Source organism: Nipponia nippon, unplaced genomic scaffold (assembly GCF_047370975.1).
Source record: "Nipponia nippon isolate SJK-2023a ecotype South Korea unplaced genomic scaffold, ASM4737097v1 scaffold_10, whole genome shotgun sequence".
Taxonomy (NCBI): domain Eukaryota; kingdom Metazoa; phylum Chordata; class Aves; order Pelecaniformes; family Threskiornithidae; genus Nipponia; species Nipponia nippon.
In genome coordinates this window covers 7325484-7351442 of record NW_028262291.1, presented here as the reverse complement: position 1 = coordinate 7351442, position 25959 = coordinate 7325484, and the positions used below count along the sequence as shown (strand labels likewise).

Here is a 25959-nt window from a genome sequence, read left to right as displayed (position 1 = left end):
CCTAATTTTTAAAGTATACTGCAAACTATAGTTGTCCTCTGAATAGAAAGTCCCCTTTGCCTCGTCAGGATACTACCTCATTCATATCCAACTTGCTATTGCTGGTTTTGTGCCTTTTTGTTGACAGATTTCAGAGAAGCATCAGAAGAATTTTCGTGCTTGAAGATAGAAGGTTTTCCTTTTGCCAAATACTTTATCCTTTAGTGGGCTTTTTCTAGGACATGCTGCATTAGGAAAACAAAGCACATAAAACTTCATATTCATGCTTGAGTTACTAGAAATTATTATGTTATGTTATATCTAGAAGTGTGTTTGTGCACATGTAGTTTTTCCAGTCTTTCTAACTTAATATAATTATGGCCTAGAACAGAAATTGATCAAATCCAATGTATTATTCTTTAAAGGAATAATCAATCAAATAACTATATTCTCTGGCTTCCAGGAAAAAAAATTTGAAAATGTTTAAATATAATTCGGTAATGTCCGTAAGGAGAATGTGCTGCTTCACTTCTATTCAACTGGTCAAAAATGCAAAATGTTTGTTACGTCCAGTTGAGTATAAAAGTATGGAAAAAATCTTTTTTTATATAGATATTTGTGAACATCATTTGAAAGTTTTCCTCTTAAATGCTGATTTTTAGGCCACTGGCAAGCGGGATCAAAGGCTTGCAATGCTTAGAACCCACCGCATACACATGCAGAAGAAGAAAGAAGAGGAGATCGAACATTTTGAGGAAAATACCAGTTGGCTGCATCGTGTTGAAAATGAAATGCGCCTCCTGGGTCAAGATGGGTGTATTCCAAAGGTAAAATGCCTTTCGCTTCAAGGGCAGATTTCATGCATTGTAGAGAACATCTGACTATAGCTAGGAATAGAATTCTTTTTTTCCCCTCTTTGTCTTGCTTCTACTCATGGCTTCTGCTTTAATTCTTTCAGGGTGGTTTCAAATTCTAGTGTTAGCTGTTTCTGTTTTTCTGCTGTAAAAGTACTTCATTGTTTGTGCAAGTATTCCTTGTTCATGAAAGTATAGAATTACATACAAAAATGCATGCTAAAGGGGAATAAGTATGATACGGCTGAGCAGTTCAGATGGTTGCCAGAGCTGATCCTGCTCCTGGCCATACGCTTCTATTCTTGCCTTTACAGTAGCTCCTGATGCTTGTCTAACCATGTGACAATCTAATTCATAGCCTGGCTAAAAAAACCTTCTTTTTTTGGAGGGTGCTAGGGGAGGAGTGGGAAGGGGGAAGGAAGTGGGAAGTTGTGTTCTCTGCCAGGTTTTAGCAAGTAGAGTCAGCTCAGTGCAGCCTCAGACAAGCACCAGAGCTGGCAGAAGAGAGGGGATGAAGGTCTGTGCAGGAAGAAGAAGAGGAAAAGAAAGGTGGGGAATTGTTCCTCCCTGCTTTTTAGTTTCAGCCAGCAATTAGAGTGGCTTAAATGATAGTGTAATGAGCACTTATGTGACTCATATAATGGAATATATTTCAATATCTGTATTTTTATTGGGATGACTAAAATTTGTTGATACTTTAAAAGAAATAAACTTTAAGGTATTTCAAACAAGATGTTGGCATCTCAGGACGATGACTGAATACAGTGAAGACTTGTCCTAGACAATGTCACTGAAATTCAGAAATGGAGCAAGTGCACAGGAAAAGAGGCAAGCATGTGTTTGGGCACGTGTAGATAAGCATACATGCGTGCCTGTTGGATTCTTAATGCTAATTACAGCACACCTGGTATTTGTCAAAGGAAATCTACAAAGCAATATTTATGCATGTAAATAAGAATCAAACAGTTCATACTTTTCTACCATAAAACTTGATCATAATATAGATCCACTCCATCTTTACTCTTCAATATAGGATGTATTAATATTATTTTTAGTTTAAATTTTGTTACTCACTTTTAGTTTGATGTCCGGTTGTTTTGGTTTTTTTCTTGCTAATTTCCCAAGGAACTCTCTAAAGATCTGCAGTGTTGCCATTTAAGCCTGGAAGTTAAGGACCTGAAAGCCCAGATTGAGCACATGTTATCTCTGGTGTCCCTTCAAGATCAGCACTATAAGCAGACAGAAAAGTAAGTGTGGTTTCATAGCAGGCCTGATAAGACTTCTATTCTGACATTTGTAACTTCAGAAGACGTATCTGTAGAATTTAATTTTAGTTGAAACAGAAGCAAGATTTTTCTCAAACTTTTTTTTTCTGTGTTAGGATTGTGTTTTCTGAAGCAAAAAGATACGCAAAGTAATAATCACTTCATAGATATTGGTCTGTATCCACCATTGTTTAAAAGCAACTGCAGGGATAGTCTAGTGCTTCTTATTTCTATTTAATTTTCTTCTTTGCATAGTTTTTACAAATCATTCAATAGATCACAGTATCTTATTTTCCTCTGCTGTGTTGAATAGCAGTATTGATTTTTTTGTAAGTGTTTGTGTTCTCTTTTAATTCCTTGCACTGTAGACAATAATTTACCCTGTATTAGAAGTTGTTACCATTAAACCCTTATATAGCTAGTTCAACTGAAAAAAGCTGTATTTGCAGGTGAGCATCAGCTCTTTTTCTATTATCAGTCTCAAAAATGTTGGAGACTAGCTTTCAGAGTGTGACATAAGGAATAGGAAGTAATTGTGAATCTGTTCCATGAATAAGTATATTAAGTTTATAATTAAATCATTGCAAAATGAAATAACCAGCTTTTCTTCCTTCTTTGGAGAAAAGGCTGTTACCATAAACATTACAAAAACTAGTACATAAACCTGCAAAACTGAAAGCAAAAATTTTAAAGCTACGCTGTTAGTAATTACAAAATTGCTTCTTTGGGTTTTTATACATGTATCCCTTTCCCTATTGCTTGAACCTACTGTTTAGTCTTGCAACTGACTCCACAGTTAATGAATTCCTGTGTTCAGACAGAATTCCTAAACTTTTGTCACTCTAATTTGGTTTGCAGTTGTGCATGGATCTTAATGTATTCCATTCTTTAATTAAAGATCCTAGTATCTAAATTTATTTGGACTAGGCTTCTAATAAGGTTTCATACACATTTAATTAAGATGTGCTTGGTTTAAACCACAGTATTTGGTTTATGGTCGTTTTCTATATACTGACTACTTCTGTGGTGTTCGAGGGTCTGAAGATCTTGGGCACCAAGGAAAAAAATATACTTAGTAAATGCTTAGAGTGAAATACAAGATTTTGCAAAAGAGAAAAATCACTCTACCTAGTCATGAAAATTTCCTCTCAGTGTTATGGTATTCCCTGAAAACAAATTAAAATAAATTACATAACAGAACTTGGGGGGTGAAGAAGGACAAAAAAAATCCCTCATATTCCTAATTGTGGCAGTGCTAGTAAGGAACAGATTAATTATGATTTAGTGATATTTGTCTTGCCTCCTCTTGTTTTATAGAGTACTGAATACTTTGCTTCCAGTTCTTCGCAAGCAATACCTGACTTTGAAAGAAGCTGGGTTGACAAATAATTTAACTGAGATTGAATTTGGGGAGGTTGAGCAGCTGATTCAAAGACAAAAATCAGTAGTTTGGGCTGACCAGACTGAAGAAAAGGAACAAAATCAAAACCGTGCTCTAGAGTTGTCGGCTATCTTTGCATTTCCACAACTTGTGAACAGACCAAACACCCCATGTCGTAAGTATATAATTAATTTGTTCTCTGTTGGAAATACTTCTACATGTCTCCTGCAAAAGCTATATGTCATCCATAAACATAGTGGATGCACACTTCTGCAAATAGTGAAGCCAAATGTAAAACCAAGCCTCAGACCCACTTTCTGTAAATTATATACCATTCTTAATTGGATATAGGAAACAAGTTTACTTTTTCAATGTCTAGACACACTCTGCCAACAGGTAACTCCCTTATTCTCTTGTAACATACCCCATATATCAATGTTCCTAGATCCTATGAGTGTTATTAATAATTCCATTTGAATCTTTCACATGACATTGATGGAAAAGGCATCATAGTGTCAATAAATATTATAATTCTGTTAGTGGTTCGAAAAGTTAAGCAGCTACTACAGTTTTGCACAGTTTGAAGTAATAGCCTTGAGGGGGGATGAGATTTCCTGTTAATTACACGCTGACCTGGATTCAATTTAGTACAGTATTTTGTAAGATTATTTTTCCAAGAATCAAAAGATGCACTGTTTCTACCATGGAATTGACTGCTTTGCTGCATCCTGATGGCACCATTTCTTTCCTGTAACTCTTATGTTCCAGTCAAACACTGGAACAGGCTTCCTAGAGAGGTGGTCAGTGCCCCAAACCTGTCAGTGTTTAAGAGGCATTTGGACAATGCCCTTAATAACATGCTTTAATTTGGTCAGCCCTGAATCGGTCAGGCAGTTGGACTAGATGACCGTTGTAGGTCCCATCCAACTGAAAAAGTCTGTTCTAGTTAGTCTATGTAGTGGTCTTTTCTTCTTTAAAGTGAGTTGCCCTGGAGCGTAGCCTGGGTAAAAAGGGATGAAGAATCCTTACAGGAGCCACTGTTCTGAGGGATGACAGGCAAAATCTCAGCCTGATAGTGCAGCTGCTGTGGGCCAGTGCTTGTATCTTGTGCTCTGGATAGGCAGCGCTCAACACACTGGGGCTTTGCGATTACAGCTGATAATCCATAACAATGAAAGACATCCATAGGTAACAAGGGAAAAGCAGATAAACAATACTTCAGCTTCTCAAAAGCTGGTAATCATGGAAGAGCATTGACCCCTGGAGCACTGTGAAATTAGTTCCCTGCTTCCTTTAACTTTCTTCCTCTACGCAGCTGCTCTGAGGTTGAGAATTATTCTGCCAAAACCATTTATTACCTCTGTTCTCATTAAGTGTGTATGTGATTTTTGGCATATGTTTGTATCGCTGTTGATTGTACCAGATAGTTGATTCCCAGTATTTCACTGTCCGCAATCTGAAGGTCAGACTGTATTGAGGATGGGCTAGGTTTTTCTTTTTTTTGGCAGGGGTTAGGGGGATGCGGGGGGGCTGGTGTTGGGTTGGTTTTGGTTTGGAGGGTTTCTTTTTGGTGTGGGTTTGTTTTTGTGTTTTCTGAGGGAAGGAAAAGAAAATTTGCAGATTTGCATCATTATACCTACTATTCTGCCCATGCTAGTCAGGGATTCAGCAAGGCTGAAAGCAGTTGTTGGCTTGCCCATTTCTCCTTCCCTCTTGGAGTGAGGGCAGTGGACCTCAGCGGGTGGCAGCAGTTTTCCACTCTGCTCCATTCTCATTTCCCATGTAGAAAGAAGTTGGTTATGATCTTGGATTGCTGACAACCTTTTGGAAAATCATGGTAGGGATAGTGTTCGTTAGGAACCACGATCCTACTGTCATATCACGATGGAAATATAGTCTGCAAAGCTTTATGAAAGGCATTAAAATAAAAGGTAGTGGTTTTCTTTTCTGTTTTATCTCTATTTTTAACAAAAAGAAGAATACAATTTTAAAAACTAGTTTTCTAGTCTGTTTTTTCTGTCACGGCAAAGCAGATTAATGAAGGGTTTGGAGGTGGGGGTTGTTTCCTGTCATAACTCATCTGAGAATTCAAATACTGTGACATTTTATTTTCAGTGCTAGAACACTGGGATCTTAAGTGCTAGCAGTTCTGATTACAAAAATCACCCCATTCTTATTTCAAATCACGTTTTTTGTGTATATGTGTATATATATGCTTATATTTTCATTTATAATTTAGACTGTGATTATCTGCCTTAAATTTGTAATTTTTTTTATTATATTAGAAAAAAAACCCAAACCCCTAAAAATAGCATTTATGACATGTTAAGATTGGATTTGTGGAAGTGTAAGTCTGACAGAAGAAGGGAAGAAATACAAACTCCGTTAAACCACTTCTAAAATAAGAATTCAAGACTCATGTGCACTGGGGTTTTCACTTGGAGGCTGGTATTGTATATGTGCAAGACAAACATGAAGCCATGCTCCTAGCTGGTATTTATTTTATATCATAGGTGTATTTTTTGTATACTTTTTTTTCCTTTTAAAGGCACATATTTTCTGGCAGAATAGGTAGGGAGATGTACCCAAATACAGATCCGGTAAACTGTATAATATACTTTCTAACTAAATATTGATTATAGAGATTCTGTCTTGTCATATCTGGGTTATCGTTGCAATGAATTTTAATTCCTAAAGCTACTAAGCTTCATTAGAATTCTTGATTAACCTACTTCTGTTCCACCTTTCTTGAAGTTCTGTGTTGTAAGAGGCCAGACCTGTTATTACTGAAATTAACACTAAAATAACTGTTAATTAAATTGCCCATGAACTTTTAAGGCGCAAACATTTCACTCCATTAAAATCATTAGACATAATCTGAGGGATTGTCTTGTAAGTCTTATGTAGAGGTTTTCCAATTATTCTCTTGTTCTAAATGTTGTTGAATAGTATGTTCACCTAAGTAAATGGACACCATGCTTTTCAGTTAGGATGGATTTTTTTCAGCTGTAAATGGTGTCTTTGCCTGAAGATGTCCATAGAAATCTTTTGTGGTATTTTTATTTTTGTTTACTTGTTGTTCTTTGGAAAAGGAAACAGGACACATTACTTTCACTCCTTTCACCCTCTTATTAGATGCAGGAGAAAACATGGTAAAAACAACTGTCCTCCAAATTTTGTAACCTTGGCAGGAAAGGTTATGATAATTTCGAACAAGACACTTATCAATATTTTTTTTTTTTATGGTCTTCATCTGATTGTGTGCTCTTTCCATTCACTTTTGACTAGTTGTATCAATGTGTTGATACTTCTAGGGGATGTTGCCAGGATTTTTTTTTCCAGATTGCTGAAGATTTTTAATCTTCACAAAGAATCTACCCCTTTCTCTCATTGGCAGCTTAAGTTGGTGAGCTAACATAAAATAAGTTTTCTTCAACAGGTTTTTTCCCCTCAATATTGCTTGCAAGTACAAGACTTACTGTTTAACAGGTAGCCATTGTTGTACAAAAGTTTCTAAACATGAGTCATTGTACAGAATAAGACATATTGCTACTAGGTACTAAAGTACTGAGAACTTGACATTAGACATTTGAATTTGAAATTGAGTTGGAATTGAACTGAGAATTGGCTTTACATACTGGAAGAAGTTAACATAAAGTTCTAAAAATGATTAATTGGACATTGAATTATTTAATTTTAAAACATTGAGATAACAAGTAAACATGAACTGTAGCAGCTCTGCTCAGAAAAAAATAAATTCTTTTCAAACAATATTTTTACAGTATCATTTTAATATTAATGTGTCCTTACCTAAAGTGCTACTGGTGTTGACACAATCATTTCCCTACATCTTGGGAGGTGTGGTGGGAAAAAGTAATCCACTTACCAGTGCTTTAAAAATTTTTCTGTTGAACACAAAATAAATGCAATGAAATAGTTCTTTTTCAATAATATGTTTGAATTCACATTTAAAATATTTTGAACTATTAGCTGATACTATGTTATGGAAATCCATTTATCTTGTGCAGAATGTATATAACAAACTATTAAGAAAAAAACCATAAATCAGAAAAAATACATTAGCATGGGAAAATGTGAAGTAGTACAAGGGCAACATCCCAATCAGAAATAGGAAGGAAGTAGTAATTTGTTTTTTTTCCTTTAAAGATGAAATAAATTATTCAAGAATCCAATTCCTTCTCCCTAAAGTCATCTCAGAAGTATGCTTGGCAAATGTTAGCAAGAGCTGACCTAAGAACTTAGTGAACAAATAAAAAGGAGGATTTATACAGATCCCCTCACACCTTTGGCGCATCGATATTTTATTATTTATAATTTGTTCAAGATGTTGGGAAGGAAATAGTGTTTTGCACCAAGATAAAAAAAAAAATACCCACGTGCTACACTGTGGTCATTATTCCTTATATAAAAGTCCATATTTCACATATAACATAACTGTGTGAACTTCAACTTGTCAGTAGGAAAAAGCAATGCAATTCATTTCTTGTGATTTAGTTCTTATTTTTCATGTTATAAGTTGAGAGCAGTAATTTTTTTAAAACTCCCATTTAATATAAATATGTCACCTTGTGTTAGTGTCTCAGAAGTTTCTTTTCTAAATAATCTGGGGGAGAGGGTAGAAAAGTTAATTGGTGGCAATGTAATGTTTTTCACATGAAATGTAAGCCTAGAACATCTAAGAGGAAGAAGAGTGTACTAGGTCTGCTGGTAACAAATGTGATGTATTGCTTTTGAACCTACGTTAACACATATTTGAAAGAATATTTTTTTGAGATAAAATCCCTGTGCAAAAATGAGATGCTACTCATGTAGAAAACAGTAAGATTTATGAGGAAAATATAAATTCCTCTTTAGTATAAGCTTATGAAGTTAATAATTACATATTTTTTGTTGAACTCAAAAGTATCTAAAGATGTATACAGTATCCATGCATTATCCACATTTGGAAATTTCAAATTCATTAACAAACTACAAGTTACTGTTTAGTAACTATGTGTTTAAAATGGTAGTGATCCAGAAAAACACCTGTACTTACAGGAAACTGCTGAATTCTGCGTGTCATAAAGCATGAGGCACTAATCATTGCAGAAACTTTTTAATAACACTATAACCTTTTGCTGGCAGTCCTTTTAGAGGGAGCCATGACATTGTTCATTGAGTGTTTTAGCATAAAAATTAAAATGCTTCAAGTCATATAAATAACTTTTCTGATTATAAGCACTGTCCCCAAAAGGCTTGAGCAGCTGAATCGTTTCAGTAGAATAGGAAAAGCTGTGAAAGCAGGGCCTTAACTTCTCATGGTTTCCTTTGTAATTGACTACATTCAACTATTTGATCCTGAAGAAGGAGGTCAAACTAGTAATTGATGTGGAAAAAACATCTAAAAAGAGTAAAGGGAATGACAGCAAAGGTGAAAGGGTAGGGATTTTTATTTGAGCTTTTGTTGAAAGTCTCTTACAGAAATAAGTTTTGAAAAATATATTCCAAATGCGCTTAGTTTATTTTATGAAGTGGTTTTTATATTACCTTGTTATAAGATCCTTCTTTCTGTCAGGAGTTTCAAAATACCAAAGAATTTCAGCTGAATTCCACTCTTTGTTTCTAATGAAGATTTCTTCCTTGGAAAGGGTCTCCTATGTCTTAAATAATGTAAAGTCATAGTGGGAGAGGAAAAGATCGAGATATATTCTGGCCATTCGTTCAACATCTGTTTCTATGGTCAAGTTATCAAGATAGTAATTTCTTGTGCTTAAAAACTCTGATTTTTAGAGAAAGCTAATTAAAGATCATAAGCTTTGCCAGAGCACGTGTATTGCTTCACTACAGGAATAGACCTCTTTCTATCTTGGTTTTCATTTAACTTTTAAACACCTTCTGTAAAATGTCTTGCTCTGAGAGTCAAAGATGTACATTACTAGCTTGCTGTGTTAATCAGCAACCTCATCCCACCAAGTAATATTGCTTAGTCATCTGTATCTACAGCAGCACTACCATGGGTACCAGCAATAGCTCTCAGAAAATTCACAATTTGTCCTAAGCTAATGTTCCTTGCTCTTCTGGTTTGTTTAGACAGTGCCATATTAACACAGCTATGCATGAGAAGTAATTTGATCTAACAAACAATTGTTTTGCAGTGCATGCTAACACACTCTACATGTAATGATTCAAGGAGTATTTTGTAAAGAACTTGCAGTATCTGAATCTTAAATTTCTGGTTGCTCTTATTTGATGTGTTTTTCTTCCTCCACCACTTCAGGATTTTTAAAATAAAATTAAATACCCTCAAAACTTCTTCACCGAAAGGGTGGTCAAGCATTGGCACAGGCTGCCCAGGGAAGTGGTTGAGTCTCCATCCCTGGAGGTATTTAAAGGACGGATAGACGTGGTGCTCGAGGACATGGTATAGTGATGGACTTGTCAGTGCTAGGTTAACGGTTGGACTTGATGATCTTAAGGGTCTTTTCCAACCTTAATGATTCTATGATTCTATGAAATTTAATCTAAAATGAAACATTTGAATTATCTTTTAATTTCAAGTTGTTCAAGTAAAAATAACTTTAAAAGATTACACAATATTAATTTATCCCACTGAGTGTACTCTCATTATACTTTTAAAAATATTTTTTTCCTTGGTAATTTAATTTTTGTTTCTTTAAAATATGACTGAAAACACATTATTTTCAGAATGTCTACTCTTGCTCATTTTCATTATGAAGCCTTAACATAAGGTTTCCCTAACATGTCTTAAACATACTTTCTACTCTACATTAACAGGGAAGCTTTTTTTTTTTAAACAATTGTTTCATCAATGTATAGTCCTGTTTTTAAGCATTCACCCATGCTAACTATTTATTCTGACCTTAATTATAAATCAGAACTGTTGTTTTGTAGAGGAAATGCTGGTTTTCAACTATCATTTTTGTTTACAAATATGCTAAAAAATTACCTTAAGCTTGTGTATGCTTCATGAAACCATAAATGTACAACCTCATGAACAACTCAACTATTTGTATCAAGTAAAGCACAGGCTATGAAAACTACATAAGATCATTTAAAAATGTATTCGGGCCCACATTCTTGGGTGTTGGTTAATGGAGAGCCATACAGTATTCATAGAGTATGGACTGATGGGTGGAGAGCTATGACGGGTATTTGCAAGTATTTCTGTGAATGGGAAAGTTCTTGGCATTGTTTCAGGCATCCCATTTCCAGAAGCCTTACTGTACATTACCATTCAGAGAATGGAATTGATTTACAGGAAAAAAAAAAAAAGGCATCCATTACCTCCCCTTGTCACAAACAAGGAAACATAGGAAAGTAAAGTCAATTTATTATTATTTTGCATGGCAGGAAAAAATGGGCTGTAGTTGTATGTCGTAAAAGATGATTAAAAGTAGGAAAAGCATGTGTCTTTTATGTAGGAAAGATTTGTCTTATATTGAGCAGCTTTTTCACACTGTCCTATGACTTTTTTTTCTCATGCATCCCTGACCACTGGGACCCACAAGAATGCAGCCTGGATTTTAGCCTTTTTCAGTTCACAGCTGTTGTTTGCAAAACTGTTGCGAAACTGGCCATCGCAGTGACACCTTTGGGTCACATGAATATTAAATAATTGAAATGCATTCAGTAGACCTCATTTGCAATTTGGAATTCCATGAGTCAGTTGTTAGAAGAATCAAAATGTATGATTAGTATTGTAATTGGATCAATCATTGGTAGCCCAGAAATGTTTATTGAAATGAATACATTAATATTTGATTTCACTTTAGCAGAACAACCTGGTAGACTTAATTTAGCACAGTTTCCAGAAATAATCCCCTTATGCATGTATTAACATGAGTTCCAGAAGAAGAGAAGTCTTGGCCATTATTTTGTCCCAAACATCAATTAGAAGTAACCCAATTCATCAGAGTCGTCTTGTCATGAACTCTACTCACTTTTGCTGTGACTCGTGTCACAAACACTGCATTCTGCTTTTCATATTAACTCACAGGGCTGTAAATATCTGATATTGCTTGTTTCTCTCCTGATAAATCAGATCTTCTGAGTAGTCTTTTGGGACAGATAATACAACAAACTAATGACCAAAACCACCTCATACCATTTGATGGGGGGTGGTTGGTCAGTGGAGGATGACTTTAATTTCCAAGTGAATCTCTTAAGAAAAATATCTAAAAGAATTCTGACAATTATCTTTTATAATCATCAGCCTGAAATTAAAGATCAGCAAATATGTGATCTATTTGGAATAATGCTTATTTTTAAAGAGAAGCATTGTAGCGGAAAGCACTAGCTAAGGAAATACACCTTCTAAATTTTTCTTGTAAGCTATTCCATCAGGTTAACTGCGGATGTTTCTGTAAAGTATATAGTGATTCATTTTTGTATATGAAATAAAAAATAAACTTAATATCACTGAATCATGATGATCATTCTGATGCAAAAGATTGAACTGGCTATAAAATGTGAAGCAAATACAAACCATAAACATCATAATTTCCATGCCTTATGGAACAGGTTTGGAGATTTTCTTTGGAGTTGGAACGTGTTGTTTGTCTTTCAGTAGAAAAGCAATGACAACTCTTAATGATTAGCATTAGACATCCATTCAGGAACTATTTAGATTTGTTATTTAAGAAAATATGAATAGCCATACTTGGTCCACCACTATGTCATCTTCAGCACCCTGTATTCAGTAGTTGCCAGTAACACACTCCTAAGACAGACAGGGACAAGATAAATCTAGAATCAGCTGACTTGCAGTTTCCAGTTCCAGTGCAATGGGAAATCTCATTGAACCAATCACATGTAATAATTGCCAGTAGATATCTTCTAAGCTTGTCAAATCTGTATTTTGTAACCCATTTATACTTATGGGCTTTGCCACAGCATGCTACAGTGAGTTCAACAGTATAATTGTTCTGTGGGACGTAAGTATTGCTCTTAGTGTTAAAATTAGTATGTGATATGAATAGGGTATCTACTGTTTGTTACTGCAAGAAATAAAATAATTCCTTATTAACCTCATCTGTGATATTTTATTAATGTATTATATATTACCTCAGTTGTTCCTAACTAGGAATGTACTGTTGTCTCAATGTTCTGTGTTTACTCATTGGAATGTTTAGGCAATAAGATAAAGCATGTAACATATACATACATCGCACCTACAAGCACTCAACAGTATCATGAAAGCATTGCCTAAAATTGTCATACAAATACTTTGGGTTTAGTAGGCATGACCTGCTATGAAATGAATGTCTCTTCTCTGTTGCTTTAATACTGGAAGTTCATATTTGCCACTTACAACATGTAAATCCTTTGTTCTGGAGCTTTTTCTTTTTCTCATTTTGAATAGGATTTAGGGGAACTAGTTGTCCCTATTTTTAGCTGTCCCATTGCATTATAAGCCACATAGTGACAGATGACCACATTTTCTAAAACCGTTTGCTAAAATATTCAGTGCTTGTTTAGACAAAATTATGCTAACACTGCATGAATGTAGTCTTTAGGAAAGACAAGGTATGGTGTTTCAGTCTGAGGCATATTACTTTTGTGTCAGTTTGTGGTACTAAATTTTCTCTTTCCATAAGAATTTTACATACATAAATCTTAAAGTATGCCTCTGAATATCAATATTTTTAATAATATTGAGTAACCTTTGAAGTATTTGAAAATAAGTTCTCACAAAAAAAAAAAAATTTTTTTCTTTAAGGATACGACCACTTTTAATACAACCATTTGAAGTCATCTGAAATCTTTAGGAGTAGTGTTTTTGTAGCAGCTACTGTTGTCTGAGCCCATTTTATTTAAACTTCTCAATGGCAGCTATTAAAAAGCACCTGCAAAAAATTAGCAACTGGCTTCAGTATCTTCCTTCCTTATTAAGACAGAAATAAAAACACTGGCATTCCTTTATTTTGTGGGTTTAAATGTTTTTCTTCCTGTATTTGTTTCCTTTATAGCTTCAAACAGTTATGATCTATACTGTATAATAGCAAGCTAACATGAAATTGGGGTGTTGGGGTTGGTTTTTTGTCACATCACATTTCGTTTATGTTATTTAATGAAACCAAGTTAAATATGATGTTGCTGGTGATGTTCTTGTTTACTTTCTTGTTTACTGTGTTAGGAGCAACTTAATGCTTTCACAAAAAGCTTTGAGAAGGGACACTTCTTGAATATTTTATATGCTTTCCAATACTTAACTGGCAAGAAAAGCTAGTTTTGTTTTAACTTCATTTTACAATGAGTTTCCAGAAATAAATAGATTTTAAAAATAGGTCTGGGTTTTTACTAATGGCATATACTTGCCCTATATAGAATTGCTGCAACTGTCCTTTTATTAATGCACTTGTATTACAGTATGGAAAAATGTTCATTATGATGAAATTCAACAAATTATTAATGTTGGCAATACTTTTGTGTTCTTTACCTATGTAGTTCATGGTTTAAATGCTTGCATTTACAGTTAATTTAAAAATGCTTCCAGTATTTAGTCCTGGAGAAGCTTCTAAAACTTGGCACTCTCACCAAAATGTTTCTCCATCAGACTTCCTTCCTAGTAACTTTAGGATATCAGCAAAACCTCAGTGTCTTACAGTAAGCAAACTTTCTGAAACTGGAACCTCCCTGTCCTAATGTAACAACAGATAAATAGAATTCTAACCATTGTTTTTCCCAAAACACACACTTTCAGATGCATATAAGCAGGAGGAAAACTTGATAAATTAATATTTAAAAATTGGTCTTGAAATGTTTAATGGACAGTTATTTCAAACTTTAGAGTGGAATCCTTAGATGAAGTTTATTCTTGTATTTAAGAGTACAAGCTGTCAAAAAAAAATCTTTAAAAGAAAGTTTTGGCCTTAATTTTTGGTTGTGATTACTAGATTTTTTTTTTTTTTTGAAAGAAAGAAATGTTAGTCTTTTACATAGAAGAATAATATTGTATTCTTGAAACTGAAATTAAAGAGCAAGCACATTAATGAAGCATAGCGTTGTTGATACTGTCACAGAGTACATATTGAAAATGGTTCATAAATAAGTTTCTAAACAGCATAATAGAATTGTAATTGTTCATGTAATTGTTCAGGCATCTTTTCCCATAAGCAGTTTAGCTTAAATTAACCTGCTTTTATTGTTTATGCATTGTTGGATAAGATGTTGCATAGTTGTTGAACCATAGTAGTTTATAAACATTGTTCTTTCTGAAACTGAGCCCTTGAGTGAGGAATAAACATTTGCTTTATTTTTTAAATGGCTTCATTATTGAGTTAAGTTCTGGCAGCATAGAATAGATTTGTGGCGCATATATATATAGTATCTAACTTACTTGCTACTTGTACACACTTTGATACTACCTGTTCCGTCCTCCCAGAACAGGTCTAGGTCTCATGGTAGTCTTTAAATCCTTTCCTGTCTCCTCACAGCTGTAATTTGTATCTTCTAATTGGGCATCATCTTGTGTAGCTGGGCATGAGGAATCTGTCATATGGTACGTCTAGTTCTAAAGTGTGTACAAAAAACTGGTGCTGAGATCATCCTTTCATCCCTTGAAGGCTTTCCTTCAATGAGGCTCTTCTTTGGGCCTTTTTCCTAAGATATCTGATTTCTGAGGGTACTCGGGGAATTGGCGTTCTTAGAGCTTCTTGCCTATGGCAAACTGGGTTGCAACTGGGCAATGAGCTCAAAATTAAACTGGGGCTGAGAAGTGATCACCAGTCAGAGAAAATACTACAATCATTTAAGTTTTGCTTTTTGTAAGAAATCAAACTTTGGAGGGGGCGAAATAATAAAATACATATTTTTAATCAATTCTCTTCCTCTTCAAAGAACTTTTATGGAACGGCTAAAATGCTGTAAGTGTTAACACACGAGAGAGAACTAAAGCATTCAGACTGAGGAGTTCCAACTCACTTTCTTACTCTGATGCAAAAATAGAATGGAATTGTAGAGGAAATAAATATTTATCAACGCTGTTATATGAGTACCATAGTTAGTTCCCGAGTAACTGTCGGCAGTTTAAAAGCATGAGTTCTTTTTACAGTTTAGTTGCTCATAGGAATGAAGTAGGCAATGCAGAAAGGGGAATTATGATGCTGTGCCTAGCAGCTGAAGTGGAGCCAATCCATAGACATTTTAAAGGATAGTAGCCTTTACTTCATCTCTTAAATTTGCAATGAAAGTTAAATATGGAGGCACCTGGGATTTTGAAAGCCCTTTCCTACTCTTGATTTGTTTAAAAAGAAGAAAAAATCCTTACTTTTTTGTTATAAGCTACTAGTTGTTGACTTGAGTGATCACTAGATTAGCCATTTGAACAGTTGTCTGTGTCTTTAAATTATTTTCCTTTACTGAAAACTTGAATATACGAAAGGCTGTTTCTCTCTTACTTTGGAGATTGCCTTTATTGCCAGCCACTTGAAGATAAAAATATGAGACTTCAAGAAAAATAGTATGAATCGGGATGAATGGGAATGGCCAATTACTGCTGCATTACTTGCTTTGTTATTTTTAAGGGTGGGGTTTTTAATAAAGAGCTTTTTTTCCCAGAGTTGATGACAGGATCCAAGTAACTTCCTTCTTTCCCCTTTTCCAAAACACTACTTTCTCATTTGCAATGTCAAAGAATTTTGTCCCTCTAAGTGATTCTGTGTCCTTCCTTTTACAACAGCCTCTCTGTCATTCTACTGCATGGTACTTGCTAGGGAAAAAATGGCTGTGATCAGGAGGCAGCTGTAGATTACTGTGATAGTAGCATCTTAAATTAAAATAAGAGTTGTGTCATGATAATGTGATCGTTTTCAATACTCTTACTCTTCCATTCCCTGTTGTCATGTGTCATATCTTACTTGTGATTACTTGTAATATCTCTGGGATTAACTATATCAGCCTATGCATATTTATAACACTTTGAGTGCCACAGAACAAACGCTACCATCTGGACAATGCTGCAATAGAAATAATTCCAGTTATATGATCAAATTAATATGTAAATGAAATAAATAGTGTTTGTAATAATTTTTGTTAATAAACATATTTCAGCAGGAAATAGTTGGAAAAACCCCAATATTTAAGTAGGAAATATAGGTAAATGGGCTAACCATTGTTGCCTATGTTGCACAGGTACAACTTCTGGTACACCGTCACAAGAAATGAATAAAAATACACAACAAATAGTAGAATATGCAGCACCACCACAGAAAAGAACTAGGCGGAAGCTAATGGACTCTCCAGTCACAGCTCAAAGTCCTGCTGCATCCAAGCACTCCAGTCTCCATCATCTGGAGGATTCTCTTACCAAGGAGGTCCACCCTATTGTATATACACCAGAATTTTGCAGAAAGCCAGCACAAAGCTGCTGTACACAGACTGTGGTAAAGCAAGCTTTACACCTCACAGGCCTGCAGGAAGCCAATGCATGTAATATAGATATGCCAGTGAAAAAGGCGAGTATGATGGACTCTACATGTGATGTAATCCCAGAGTGCAATGAAACTGATATGGACTCGACAGTAATTCTCTGTGAAGGGACAGGTGAAACAACTGAAATGTCTACTGACTCGTCTGTGAAGAAGTCACAGCCGTGCAGCAGCAGCATTCTGCAAAGGTATTTTCCATTTATATGGGCAAGGAATGTTACCCAAACGCCTTAATCCTGTTTATCTTCAGAGCTGGGTTTTTCCATTGATGTCAGTTTTGTTCATAAACCCAACATTTTGAAAATCAAACCCTCAATTTTATTGAGCATCAGATTCAATTCTGCCATTATTTGAAATCAATGGTATGTTAGTGATGACAGATGAAGTTGAAACCTTATCCTGTTTTACAAGATATGTACCAAAAAGAAAATACAGCACTTTTGAAATTGTTTGTGATGCCTCAGGCAAGTTACTTTCTCTAAACTTTACTTTTCCTGTCTGTAAAATGGATACGTTAAACTCTTTGATGTTGAGAGATGCCATTGTTAAAGCTGCCATGTATGTGTGAAGTCCTGTGAAGCTGCCTCAAGTAATGCTATTGAAATGAATTTCCAGTATTGTCAACTTAACATATATTTATTTACAGTTAAGAACAATTTCATTTGACTTCTATGCAGAATAGATTTTACAAACTTATAATTCTTTTCTTTCAGACTTGGTCTCTCTTCATTAAAAAGCAAAAATCCTCCTTCAGTACTGGAGAAGCCTTCATATATGGCAATGACTTCTGCTGCTGAGAGAAAAAGAAAGGTATTAAGGTGAGATTAAACTACCTCTTCTGATTCTATATAAATGAGTTTGTATTCATTTTTTATGTTCACACTTCAGTTTTGGTATTATATTTCAAATCTGAAAACTTCCTTTACAAATCATCTGGGCCTACATATGAGATGTTCTGACTCAAATATGTTTGACAATTCAATTATCTTTTTTCCTGGCAAGTTGAGTAGAATCTCTTGGGGGTTTTTTTGGGTTTGTTTTTGGGTTTGTTTTTTATTCTTGGTTTAGGAACTTCTGTTGTTTTAATAGAACAAGTACAAACTAATATTGTGTCTTCCATATCTGCTGTCTACTTAAAATAGGAAGATGACACGTAATTCTGAAAAGAGAAATTCCATCATCAATTCAAAATCTAATTTGTTTGAAAATGTTATGCCTTTGCTGGAACACATTAGAAACTACCAAAATAGAAAGTGGAGAAAATGCTTAATAATGCTTATGTGGCCAGTGCCTTTGTTTTTCTGATAATTCATTTCCAGTCTCAGTTATTATGACTTCATTCTTGTGGTCTGCTCTGGGAAGAACTCCCATTTCGTCACTTCTGTTTTATGATCCTGAAAGAGGCTTGTTAGTAGGAGCAGCAGAAAAGCTGAAACTGAATAGACACTAAGTGCAATTGTACTTTTTTTTTGTTTATTTGTTTTTGTTAATGTATTTAAGGATTAGCTATCAAGTCAGTACTGATGAAACAGCGCTCTCTTTTTTTTTTTTTTTTTTTTCTTTTTCCAAAAGCAAAATTCGATACAACCTTTTCTTAAACCATATTACAAGTCACCTGCTGCTACACAGTGAGTGGAGCTGCCACCATATAGGTCTTCTAAAGAATATTTCAAGACTGTTGGAACAAGTTCTGTAGACAGGAAGAAACTTCAAGCACTTTTTTCGTTTATTAGTATCTTTGAGATAGAAAAATCTTCCTAGAAGATCACAGATTTATCAATTTCATCTCCCTGTTCTAATTGTTATTAATTATTGTTCTAAACTGTTTTGCTCTAGGATGAGAAGAGGCGCATCTTGAATTTTCAATTTTTCAAATAGTTGATTATGAATTTAGCAAAATAAATCACCTGCTCTCTGAAACTGAGCTAAGTTTTCTAGATTCTATTTAGGGAGAGGTATGGGAACTTGTGGAGCCTGATTTATCTTATTTTAAGGTAAATGTTCCAAGATAGACTTTAGGAGTATTTTTTTTTTTTGTAATAACTGTGTAATGATTTCCAAACTTATACACGCATATCTCTTCCCAAAGGACTAGCTCTTTCTGCTCTTTTATCTCATTCCTTCTGTGTCTCAAACATGTATTCCCTAGTTTCCAAGTTAGAATAACACTACAGGAAAATCCCACAACTTTTATTCCTTTGTTGGGGATTATTTCTTCTGCCTCAGATTGTAAACTGTCTGTAAACCAAAATTCTTTATGGCTGTCTAGCAGTTGGTGATGAAGAGAAGGAATGAAAGCTGCTTATTTGTGAAGGAGGAAAGGAATATGCTCTGACTTTTCAGATAGGGCCTCCTTTCCTTTCTCTTCTTTTTCCCCCTTTTCTCTCCCATGCTTTCCCTGTTTGAAGTAGTTCACTCCAGTCATTCATCTTGTACTAACATTAGAATAAAACTATAGATTTCAGATGTATTCTCTACATTAGAAATATAATTGGAAACAGTTGTATTGCTAGGACAAGGGATAAGAGACAGGTCAGTCATAATACAGAGGCTGCTTTTACTAAATAGCATTACATTCTTATTGGCATAAGTTCTCTTCTAGGAAGCACACACGAATAGATCTTAGGACTGGCACAAGGCAGGTCTTAGTCTTTACTTATTGCTATATATTTTCATTTAGGCAGAAAATTATTATTAAGAAAACTAGTGCAAGTTAGGAGACTATAAAGTGGGAATAATACAATATCATTAGAGGAACAGGAAAAACATAGAAACTTGGGACATAAATAGAATTAGCTTATTTATGAGGCTGTCTTACAGAGTGGAACCAGGGAAGTTAGCGGGGCAAGCATAAAAGAGTGAGATCACAGATAGGTTCATAATTTTCACTCTAGATCTTAAGTCCATCACATAAAAGACTATAAAATATAGAGGTTTTGTCTTAATGAATTTGAAGCTGTAACAGCTTTCTTGCAGCTTAGCTAAAAGGTATTGTTTGCTATGAAGCCACCCCCTACAACTGTAGTGGAGGCTGTAGAAAAATTATTGTAGCAATAAAAAATACAATTTGTTCAATAAACACAGCTTGGTAATTTCAAAGATTTTGTACGTGTATTAAGATTATTTCTTAGTATAGTTTGTGTGCAATGACCATCAAACTGGCTTCTGTGGTTTCCAAGAAAACTGTAGCATATTGGTCTGCATTTTAACATTAAGTGGCAACATTAGTTCTTATTTTCACAATTGAAACATTCTTGTAAAGTTTTAAAAGGAAAAAGGGGAATAATATCCATATTTATACATCATAAATAAATTAGTTTATTCTTTGCATTCTGTTATGAACTACCAATACTGAATAACGTGATTTATTGTATTTCTACATTGCAAAGCCTAAACTACTGTAATGTAGCTTAATCACTTTACTGAAAGCAAACTCTTTCCTGACTATTTTTCCAGTTCTACATCAAACACTGGGTTAGGCAGCCTGCAAGACCCTGTTTCTGCAAAACGCATTCGACAAGAGGTTTTGTTAAGCCATAGAGCTTTGCGAGTACCCAAAATGGCAGGTAAGTGTCAAAACATGAATGTATGTCACTGCATTGGTAACTGCATTTGTGCAGGAGGTCCAAAATTAAGGTTGATACACAGGGTTTTGTCAATTTAACAACATGTGTTGCTGTGATCAGTACACCAAGCCATTGGTTTGAATAGTATATCCATTCATAAAAAAAAAAAAAAAAAAAAGTGAATGTCTAACCAGTTATCTAGATGGTATCTAATCAAAACTCAGTATTACTACAAGCTTGTTGGGAAAACCTTTTCCCAAGAGTTAAGGTCTTCTAACAAAAGTTGCTTGTGTACTTGTTGAGAAATTTGGTGAACTTTACTACCGATTTTATCTTTGCCAAGTGTAGTTTATCAAGAAATAAAATCCTCTAATCATTTCCGTGCCTGTTTTTAACTGCTTGCTTTGTTTTGTAACACCACACTGATTTATTTTTACAGATATGATTTTTTTCAGAGATTTATTACTTAAACTTTGGGGCTATTTTGGGCCAACACAATAGCTGGGGAAAAATTCTTTTAAAGCAATATTTAGGAATTATTTTGCTTCTAACAGATGGCTGATGATAATACTATCAGGTGGTATTCTGTGAAAGTCTGCTACAATTACATGGCTATAATTACGCAGCTTCTCTCTGAGGTATATAAATCTTTACTGTAACAAAATCAGTCACAAATAATTTTTTCAGTGGATGCGCACAAAGGTCTTTTGTTCACAACTTTACAAAAACTTCTGCCTTTCCTAGTGCGTGGCACTAAGTTTCTTGGCACCTGCAGCAGATTTTAATGCACTAAATCCTTACAATTTTCCTTTTATCTCTACCCACTTGTCTCCTTTTCCTCTCTATCTTCAGAAATACAGTTAATGATCTATCTTAGTGCAACTTCTTGGGAAGTTTAGACAAGATGAAAGATTGTTTAAAGTTTTAGTCTGCTGTTCTTATGAAATAGTCCAATTGTGTATCTTTTCCCAGTGGCATAGGCAATATGCCAGTTTTACAGCACATACGTGTTTTTAGGTAAGAACTGATGTGAGAGAGCAAGTACATACGAATATGTATTATTCTCCATTCATGAGAAATGTCGAAGCTCTATTACAATAAACGTTCTGAAAAGTGTAAATCTGAGGCTAAACTTTGTCTAACCAATAGTTACATATTTGGCAAAGTCCATACACAGTTACATCAGTATCAATTTCTACTACTAAAGACTGGGTGATGAAGTTACTAAAATTAATCATTACTCTGGTATTATTAAGAAACTATGTAAGGAAGCACCACATTCTGAAATAGAGAAAGGATTTTTGATTCTTCAAAGTTTAACTGAACATAAAATACATTTTATTTTCAAAAGTATGCATTACAGGAGAAGAATGAAATATGACCAAGTCTTTAAGAGGAAAAGCTGCTTTTGGATTAAATAGACAAAAATTTCTCTAATGACATAGTGTTCGTTTTTCAACACTGTTCTATAATAATAAGGATTAATAAAATTTTCACATATTTCTACATTTTTGTATAGACCACTGTGCCTTTTTAATAGGATCTTCTGTCAACTGAGGGTCTAATCATTGGACTTTCTAGGCAATTAGCATACTGGATTACTGAGCTGACAGTGATTACATTTTCACATATCAAAATTAGGCTTTCAATAAAGACAAGAAATATGTGTAAAAATTATTAGACATGCTCTGAAAAGGAGATCCAGGTAGGCCAAATCCTGCTTATGTTTATTGAATGAATGCCTCCTATTTGCAATAATATTTCTTTCTTCACTAGGAATTAAAACGAGGAGCTGGAAGCAAGAACAGGATGTGCCAAGAAATCTAGTTAGAAGCCTTTCTGAAGGAAATGTTGCACTGGGTGTTAAATCGACATCAAAAAATCTGTTACTTCATGTTTGTAAGAAAAAAAATAGGATTTAGTTCTCAGTTCATCCATATTTCAAGTAGGATTGACGGACAGCAAATGAGAACAGGGTGACTTCCGTTTTCCTCTTATGAATTATCCTGTGTTAAGGACATCTCTCTCAGTAATGCACTATTCAGACAGAACCACTTTTTGGAAATACGAGGATTTTGTTAAATTCTCAAATAAAACAAGTCCTTTTTTGTCTCCTGTTAAAGCTTACAAATGTCTCTTGTATATTAACAAACGAATAAGAAATTTCATTTGGACCTGTGAATGGAGAAGTGCACCATATAGCTTTTGCCATAATCTTTGTGAGCATTTCGCTGTGTTTATGACTAACAGATTAATACTTCAGACAATGCAAGTCTTTAAGGGGATCAGTGGTGGTCTAATTTTTAGATGCTACTTTAAATTGATTTCCTACAGTCAGTCTTAATTTTCTAATGAGAATTTTGTGATACAAAAGTTAGAAAAATTGTTTTGACCTGCTAAATTATTTTTGCTGAAACTTCCTAATGTTAAAATTGTTTTTGGAATCAAGTCAAACAGATGTAATATTAAAATGCGTTCATCCTTAGCATTAGGATGCCAGCTTATTCTTAGATATGTTATCATGGATAGATACTACCAATGTAGTACCAGGAGACAGAAAAATACAAAAAGTGTTTTTAATGAAGTATTATATCTAAATTTTTTTAGCCTTTCTATTTTTAGTCTGTTACTTGGTTGTAGATGTTCCTGTTTTGTTTTTCAGGTTTAAGTCAGTTGTAAATAGCATAATTATGTTAATTACTTTGAATAAATTTTTAATTTTAATAAGATCAATATAATGTGAATTGAGCTTCTAGAAAAAATTTACCTTTTTGTCTCTTCCTTCTGTTATGAAAAATGTCTGAATTAATTTTGACAAGTATTGTTATAAGTACACGTAGTTCATATTTTATCTTCTGATAAATGATTAATATTCAGAGATAAAGTTATTAAATATAGTTGTATTGTAGCCTTGACAGCCTGCCCACCCTTAGGAACATCGTTCTAGTGTGTTTGGTCTGTGCAAATGTAAGCGTATACATGGATTTCCCCAAACTAAGGAGAATGAGAGGAAGAAGTCCAGTAGCTAGTTGCAGTGGTGTCAAACGACTGTCTGAAGCAAGGAGCTTGCAACCCAATCAGTTAAGTAACATACAGCATACTGCAGAAGAATGTTCTGGCTTTCAGCAGTAGTAATGACCTCAAGAGCTTTACAGGTGGTTGTTACTATTATTCTATCACAAGCTTTCATGTGATAGCAGAGAACTGGACTCCATGATCTAATAGCTTTTATCAAATTTGTTCCTAAAATTGCTTCCATATTCCAAATTTTTATAGTTTTATACATTTATTTTTGTTCTCTATAGTCTTTGATATTTAGATAAACCTTCTCCCCCTAGCTATTGAATGTTGACATGTTTATTTTTGACACACTGGAGGGGCATTTTTCAGAAGGCTTCTGAAGAAGGAAATGGTAACTGCCTGTATAAGCTTTCAGGACCACTTGTGGGAGGAGTGGACAGCATTGCAGAGGCTGACTTCATCAGGGAAGTTCAAAGAGGAAGGAATGATTCCTTGAGAAATAGGCATTGCTAGTTAAAAGTAATGAGGAAAAATTGAATCCTCCTATTTGCATTCTAAAGGGAGTATAGGTGATATAGTTGTGGTGAGCATGGGGTCATGAGGACTGAGAAAATACTGTCTGTGGAAAAGGCTTTCATGAAGAAAGTTCCAAACATCAGAAAAGCCTAAAAACTAGAATCTGGAACTTGACCACATCTCAGCCAGGTGATAGAAGTAATTTCAGGGAGGGTGGGGTAATGTTAATATTTCTCTGTTATGATGAAGAACAATAATTTTTAATTAATTTTAACTTCTTATAATTTTGTCACCTGGTACAGCTAAAATTGTAGAGACAATACATTTTTGATTTATGGGTTTTCTTTCAAATTCTTAGTGTTTAATATAAAATGTGCACAGGGAGCTTTTGTTCATACTGCTTCACATCTGCAAAAGGCATGTTGGGCTTTGCTTATAAATCTAGTTGTATGTGCATTGTTCTTGTGGCATGTAAGACAAACATAAATGTTCCTAGCAATTTTGAAAGGTTTTTAGACGAGCTCGTACATGCAACATTTTGATACTCAGTCAAAACATAGAACTGATGAGATCTCTTCTTTTCTTAATATGTTTTGCATACCCCTGAGTGGAATTGATTTGATTGACTTGCAACACTTCCAGGGAATTAAAAAAAAAAAAAAAAAAAAAAAAGTTAAGAAAATTAGCACATGGAGATGAGATGTGACTCCCATTCCTATCTGCTAACCAGATATGTTGATTACAAGTTTGTTAGCTAGGTATGTATTTGCTGTTTATAACAAGCATAAATGAAACATTTCCAGATATTATAACACATTGAAGCAGGATTTTCATATTTCAGGTTGCTGTTGATTAATATTCTGCTCTATTAATTGTACCTTTATGTTGTTACATACTGTGAACACATGTAGACTTCATAAGCAGAAGGTGCTTCAGAGCACATTCCACGCACAGTGCTGGTACAGAACTTTTCAGTGCCTAGTAAGTTTTTTGTCAGATTGCCAATTTCTTAGGTAGAAAGCAAAGAGTATTTGGGAAGCAGAGGAGGTATGATATAACTAATTTCATTTTCTTGCCAATGTACGTTGCCTGTTACCTGTTGCCCTGCCTTTACAAACTAATTTAAGTAATAGCATTTATCTGAAGTATACATTTAATTGATTTCACTCTGTTGTACCATGCAGTGTTAAATCATGCCAGATGGGATGTAACTGAATATTGCACAACATAACATGACTCAGGCTGAATCAAGAATTCAAATGATTTGGGTCAATTTAATCTTGTTTAGTGTAAAAAAAAAAATAGCAGTAGATTCAAAATAAATTCATTTGAAGAAAATGTTGTGCTCCTTTACTGTTCTTGAATCTGGCATCTTGGATACCTAATACTTCATAGGTACCGAGTGAATCATACTTGCTGTGTGAGAGACATGACAACTGTTGTATGTTTGGGCGTATACATGGCAATAGGAGCACTGATATTGGCCCATCTTGCTTTCTTATTTAATACAGATACCTAGTTTATTTAAAACAAATATTAGTCAAAAATTTAGGTCTAATATTCATGGCTCTGTCTAATGAATAGAACATTCATGAGTTTAGTGCTGCTTATCAGCATTGTGGAAAGCAGTCCCTCATACACAAATGTCTTATTTTAGTGCTTCAAAAAGTTCATATGCTAAGTTATTGAAGTATAAAACTCTTAGAAAATCTGCATAGATAAATTGCAATGATGTTGTACATAGTACATTTTGGAGAAGGGTGCGAAGAAAAATATTTTGTAACGTTCTTTGTAAAAGTTTCTTTCTCTTTAGAATATTTCTGAGTATATTTTGCAATACAAATCTCAAGCCTCTAATTATAAAAAGAGGAGGTACATATGACACTGCCATAATACCCTCTGTGTGTGTGTGTGTGTAATTGGATGTGA

At 34.4% G+C, this 25959-nt stretch overlaps 1 protein-coding gene across 2 annotated transcripts in view; it reads left to right on the top strand.

The window, feature by feature from the left end:
• KIF18A (kinesin family member 18A) overlaps positions 1–25394 on the top strand; it is a 48342-nt gene extending 22948 nt beyond the window's left edge. For both annotated transcript variants that reach the window (XM_087743543.1, XM_087743553.1), the window contains exons 11-17: positions 642–806; positions 1959–2080; positions 3416–3654; positions 16632–17115; positions 17641–17745; positions 20384–20493; positions 22270–25394. In XM_087743543.1, coding sequence (XP_087599669.1) covers positions 642–806; positions 1959–2080; positions 3416–3654; positions 16632–17115; positions 17641–17745; positions 20384–20493; positions 22270–22415 — 1371 coding nt within the window. In that variant the 3' untranslated portion in view covers positions 22416–25394. The remainder of the gene's footprint in view (positions 1–641; positions 807–1958; positions 2081–3415; positions 3655–16631; positions 17116–17640; positions 17746–20383; positions 20494–22269) is intronic.
• Positions 25395–25959: the final 565 nt, after the last annotated feature.